The sequence below is a fragment of the Zonotrichia leucophrys genome, chromosome 2 (assembly GCF_028769735.1).
Source record: "Zonotrichia leucophrys gambelii isolate GWCS_2022_RI chromosome 2, RI_Zleu_2.0, whole genome shotgun sequence".
Lineage (NCBI taxonomy): Eukaryota > Metazoa > Chordata > Aves > Passeriformes > Passerellidae > Zonotrichia > Zonotrichia leucophrys.
In genome coordinates, this window is record NC_088171.1 from 27,073,321 (window position 1) to 27,079,320 (window position 6,000).

Genomic DNA, 6,000 nt, shown 5'->3' on the forward strand with positions numbered 1-6,000 from the left:
GAGCAGTTAAGCACCTCACAGTTCTTTGTTCACTTTCCCCCTATCCCCAGTGGGACAGGGAAGAGGAACAGAACAATAAAAGTGAGAAAACTTGGGAGTCAAGATAAAGTAAAGTTTAATAACTGAAGGATAAATAGAAGAAGAAGAAAGAGAAGAAGAAAATAAACCAGAACAAGTGATGCAAAGGCAATACTCAACACACAACCTACTCCAGTAGGTAGAACGATGACCAACCAGTTCCTGAACAAAAGATGGCTACCTCTTCTAAACTCCCACTCTTTTAATTGCTAAGCATGATGCGACATATTATGAAATATCTCTGGTGAATTCACGTTCTCCGCTCAGCTGTGTCCATTCCCAATCCATTGTGCACCTCCCCAGTCTATTCACTTGAGAAGCTGAGAGAAATAGAGAAGATATTCGTGCTGTACTCTTCAGTCACAGCTAGAACATAAGTGTGTTACCAGCATTTGGGTCAAAATTCTCAACCTCAGCACCATATGAGCTTCTGTGAAGAAAATGAACTACATCCTAGAAAGGGCCATTACAATTGGGTTTCAAATGTTTCATCTAGGAGTGACACTTGGCTGTGGAAAAGGAGGCAAAACTGGTTAGCGTGAACTTATTGATAGAGTATGCAAGTTTCTGAATTATATGTAGGTGTCCTCAAGGAAGAGGACAAGAAAACCACCATAGAATTTAGGCTGCTCCATGTTTTATTACTCACTTCAAATTGGCTCTTTTTCCATGAACTCCTAAAATAGATCCATGTTTAAGCTTCACAATACTAAGTGCAAAACCTCATGCTTTTGCATGGTCTTTCTTGTATTATTGCAACCTTGTGTTTGGGAAAAAGAGAGATTGAAGAAAACTGAATTAGTTCATGTGAAAGAACTGCTGCATTTGCAGAAATTCTATTACACAGCAATGCTCTGTGTTATTGGGTGTGTGAGTCTCTGAGGATACTTTCTATAGTGTGTAGTATACTAGCAGTATATGAAAAAGCATTGGATGAAAAATGTTAGCGAAGCACAATGAATTCTAGAGCTTTTTTTATTAATGCTTGTGGGCTGTTTTTTAGTGCGAACACGGACTCTTGACTAGGAAAGACAGGTTCAGGCCTTTACTCACTAATACAACCAGTTACCCACATTGAAAATCACAAACAGAGGTCTCAGGACTAACTGCGCAGCCAGAAATCTTTCAGGTATTACAAAATCAATGACAATAACAATCAGTTGTATCTGTTAGATTGGATATGAAGCAGTATAGAATGTATATGGCCTAAATCATCCATTTCCATGAAATATGCTGGCTTTCAAAAAACCATGCATAGGATCAGTCATCAATCATTTCAGAAAATTTCCTATTTCTCCTGAGTCTTCAGTTTCACATATCTGGAAAAAAGAGAGACTTATTTTCAAGGTTTTTAAACTCTTACATATTGTTACATGGAATCCTTAGTCTAATTCTATGAAATGTAAATCATTAGATGAAGAGAGGAAAACAAAGGAAAAACAAACTGTAAGCAAAGGAAATGAGAGTGGTAAGCAATCTGTATCCTACCTACAGATTGCTGGTTTACTAGCTCTGCTAGCTAACTGCTTTGATTCATTGTGGGTTGATAGATTCATTCTACGCAGGCACATTTTTCCTTTTAACCACATTTCTTTTCTTATTTTGCCCTCCTTCCTCATATGCCATAGGAAAAAAAAATATTCTGAGTCTCTTTCTCTCTCCCTGTGACATCTTCATTGCTGCTTCATTAACCAGTGCACCATCAGTGCATTTTATTACAGCTTCTCTCTTGGCCTACTGTGTTATTGCTAAGATGCAGCTATGAACTGGCTATCAAAATGCTAGTCTGTGTTTTAATCCTTCTGTCCATTTGAAAGGGGGGGAAGCTTTCTCTTTGGCAAAATCCTGAATTAAATCCATATTTTATCTATTATCCTTACTGGCCCCACATGAAATAGATTGGGCAGGTACAGTGTAGGATGCGACAGATTTATTTACCTATTTAGCTGCTGTAAAAAGCTGGGGGCATATCTCCTGTGTGATCAGTGTATTAAGACAATTTAGACTGATTTTATCTATGTGCCTTCAAATGACCTTGGAAAACTACTGAAGTTAATGAAAGTGTGTTTCAATTTCATGATTGTTAAGAAATGAAAAGGCCATGCTGTGATAGATATCCTTTGTGACATATACCTCCAGTTGTACCAGTAGGGAGGGGACATGATTTAAATACTTTCTGGTTTCCAATGGGTTTCCTAGGTATGAAATGCACTCAATTCATTTTTAAGTGAAGAGAAAGATATAACTGCAAGTATGATAGAAGCACATAAATCAGTGCCAGAACACAGAGGAATAAAACAGGCATATTTGGAATCTCATATGTAGCCATGAAAATTGAAATAAGAAACTTGATGGCCTCTTCAGAGCAGTGCAAATGTTAAAAAAATTAGGCAGCGTGTGAGGTGCAAATTTTAGGGGGAATAGGACCATACATGTTTTCAGTCCTTTTCCATCCACCCTGCACAAATTCCAGCCCTCCCAGGTATGCTCTGTCAGAGCTCTCTGCCAGTGCTGCATGTTAGACAGCTGCAAGCCTGCATCTGTTGTCTGTTTTCCACTCAATTAATGCAAAGAGAAAAAAATATAAATGAGACAAATTGCTCTAACAGTAAATTTTATGAAAATGACTGAAATATATGTCTGAAATATATGATTTTGTAGGAACTTGGTGCAAGATTTTCTCTTCTTTTAAAATGTGATTTTGCAGGATTTTTTTATTACTTCTTTTAAACTGGTGCCTCTATTTTTTCTTTCTTTTTTTTTTTTTTTTTTTTTGTAAATATACAAAAGGCTTTCTGTCTTTCACAGATCTCTATTTAATTTGGGGAGGAAATGGTGAAAAAAGAAGTAAAGCAAGAAAGGAGAAATGCTTATCATATTAGATACAGACGAGGCAAACCAGTAGTTGGTCTATAAGGGATTGTTAGAATAGGCTGTGACTCCTCCTGCATTAACTGACATGGAGTACACTGTATGTACAGTTGTCAACTCAGAACTCATTAAAATTTTCATTATTCTGTTATTAATATTGTAGTTGTGATGAAGATCCCAGTCAAGAACATAGACCAATGAGTATTCATAAAAGGAGTAAGGAAATTGTATTATTATTATTAGATTCATAATGACATGGACTCCAAGCATGGTCAGGCTGGCACCACCAAGACAGCACCCTGACAGTGGACTCCAGGGGCAGCAAAAGTAAATGAATGTGTCTCTGATGGTAGAGGACACAGCAACCTTGTAGAGTGAACATTCAAGCAAGAACACTTCACTCTGAGATGCCACATACAGCCTGAAGTATGGCAAGACTGTGTAACTCAGTTTTTGTTATGCACTCATCACTTACAGACATCATAACAGACAAATAATGTGAATGTCTGTGATTAAATCTGAAGGCCTATTTAAAAAAAAACTGGCAAAGGAGAATTGAGTAATAATACTTGGAAAGTATAGGAAAACAGACATTTCTCTTTTGATTTACTGAGTAGAGAGGTAAAATTTAATTTCTCAAAAAAATATTTCTCTATGTTTGTGGTAAATCTGGTTATTTTGGTCTCAGGTAGAAATGATGGGGTTTGTATCACATATCTCAATATATTGTTTCTTTCTTCTTCCCTTCTCTTTCAGGTCACCTGTGCAAATTTAACAAATGGAGGAAAAACAGAACTTCTAAAATCAGGAAGCTCCAAATCCACACTAAAGCACATATGGACAGAAAGCAGCAAAGACTTGTCCATCAGCCGACTGCTGTCACAGACTTTTCGTGGAAAGGAAAATGATACAGATTTGGACCTGCGATACGATGCCCCAGAAACTTATTCTGAGCAAGATCTCTGGGACTGGCTGAGGAACTCCACAGATCTGCAAGAGCCTCGGCCCAGAGCAAAGAGACGGCCCATCGTCAAGACTGGGAAATTTAAGAAAATGTTTGGCTGGGGAGATTTTCATTCCAACATCAAGACTGTGAAGCTTAATCTGTTAATAACAGGGAAAATCGTTGACCATGGCAATGGGACGTTTAGTGTTTACTTCAGGCATAACTCCACTGGTCAAGGAAATGTATCTGTGAGCCTAGTGCCCCCTACAAAAATAGTGGAATTTGACTTGGCACAACAGACAGTGATTGATGCCAAAGATTCCAAGTCCTTTAACTGTCGAATCGAGTACGAAAAGGTTGACAAGGCTACCAAGAATACACTCTGCAACTATGACCCTTCAAAAACCTGTTATCAGGAGCAGACCCAGAGCCACGTGTCATGGCTCTGCTCCAAGCCCTTTAAAGTAATCTGTATTTACATTTCCTTTTATAGTACAGATTATAAACTAGTACAGAAGGTGTGTCCTGATTACAACTACCACAGTGACACACCCTACTTCCCTTCAGGGTGAGGACCAACTTGTGTCTGAGACTGAAGCCTGGGGAATAAAAGAGGTCGAATAACAGGGCTGTAACCTCAAGGAGGAAGGCCACATCTATTGCCTGGAATGTGTCTACCTGCTGCTGCTGATGTCAAATGGCTGCAAATATGCTAGTGGAAAACAATCTAATGTAATTTTTGCCCAGTCAGCTCCATGTATCCATCTAGGTGTAAATCACTATGGATTTGAAATAAAACCATACACATACACAGAGACACACACACATTTTTCAGCTCACGTTATTGAGATTCCTGTTAAGAAATCTTTCATTGTCTGATATCTAAGGATTCAGCATAACCTATCATCAAGCAAAATGGATTAACTAGACAGTACAAGGTTTCTAAGGCAGACTGTTATGGAAATCTCCTTGAAAGTCCTCTGAGTACATGCCAATCAATAATCCCCACTCATGCATTCTACTGCTTGGAGCAGCTGTACTGGTAAATAATACTGTAGGAATAAGTACTTGTTAAAATGGGAAAAAGTGTGTTTAGAGTTCAGTATTCCGTATTATATGAACACAGCAAAGCGTCGTGACTTTTCCCAGCACACAGTAGGCACATTCAAGGTGGTGTTGGTGGCTCTTTTTCCATGGAGCAAGCCCGTTTCTAGTAAAGATGGGCAAGCATTTGGAATTTACATGTGAGCAGACATTCTGGTTTAATGTTTCTCTGACTCTTTAAGCTCTGATTCTTTAAACTTGTTTGAGTTTAGGCCAGCTAAACTACTTAAAAACTGGAATTGATCTCTAAGAAGGAAAATGCCTGGCGGAGAACATGTAAGTTATAAGTGGCTGTCTTATCTTTATTACAAAATATTGTAACAAATTCAATATCCTAGTCTTCATTTGTATGAATGGTTTGTATTGTACATAATTTAACCAGTGTTATTTGAGCTGCTTATTAATATTAACTTGTAATTGTCTCTCTGCTTGTTATTGTTTAAAACAATCAAGGAAATGAAGAATCCATTTTATCAATGTAGCTGTAAACTCCATTAAAAGACAGAACTATGTACAAAGCATTTATTCAGCTAAAGTATTGTTGAAAGCTATACATATACAACATTACAGTCTGTCTGTATTTAGATATTTTATTTCCAGAGGAAAAAATGAACTGTACATAAAAATAAAAAAACCTTAAAGTTGAGTTTCAATATGTACTGTGTAGATAGTAGTTTAAATAGTTCTGACAAGCGGGTAATACTCCAAGTCTAACATGATTTTCAATATTGTCCCTTTGCATATGTGCATATCTAGACATCTATTTATGAATTTGTGTGTTTGCATATTTGTGTGTATAAGTACATGTGTGTGTGAGTGTGTGAAAATACATATATATGTTGAATACATAAAACTTTCTGGAGCCCTTTTCCTAGCAAGCAGATCTCATTACTGAAAGTCTTGCTAGTTCAAGCAGAAGCCCCCACTCCGATAAGAAATTACAGGTGCAGGGCTTTGTTTAAAATGAGTCATTATAATTTAGAAGTGGGAAAACATAGAGC

At 37.4% G+C, this 6,000-nt stretch overlaps 1 protein-coding gene across 3 annotated transcripts in view; it reads left to right on the forward strand.

The window, feature by feature from the left end:
* NXPH1 (neurexophilin 1) overlaps positions 1–5,645 on the forward strand; it is a 136,632-nt gene extending 130,987 nt beyond the window's left edge. For all 3 annotated transcript variants that reach the window (XM_064704390.1, XM_064704388.1, XM_064704389.1), the window contains exon 3: positions 3,706–5,645. In XM_064704390.1, the coding sequence (XP_064560460.1) occupies positions 3,706–4,467 (762 nt within the window). In that variant the 3' untranslated portion in view covers positions 4,468–5,645. The remainder of the gene's footprint in view (positions 1–3,705) is intronic.
* The last annotated feature ends 355 nt before the right edge of the window (positions 5,646–6,000 follow it).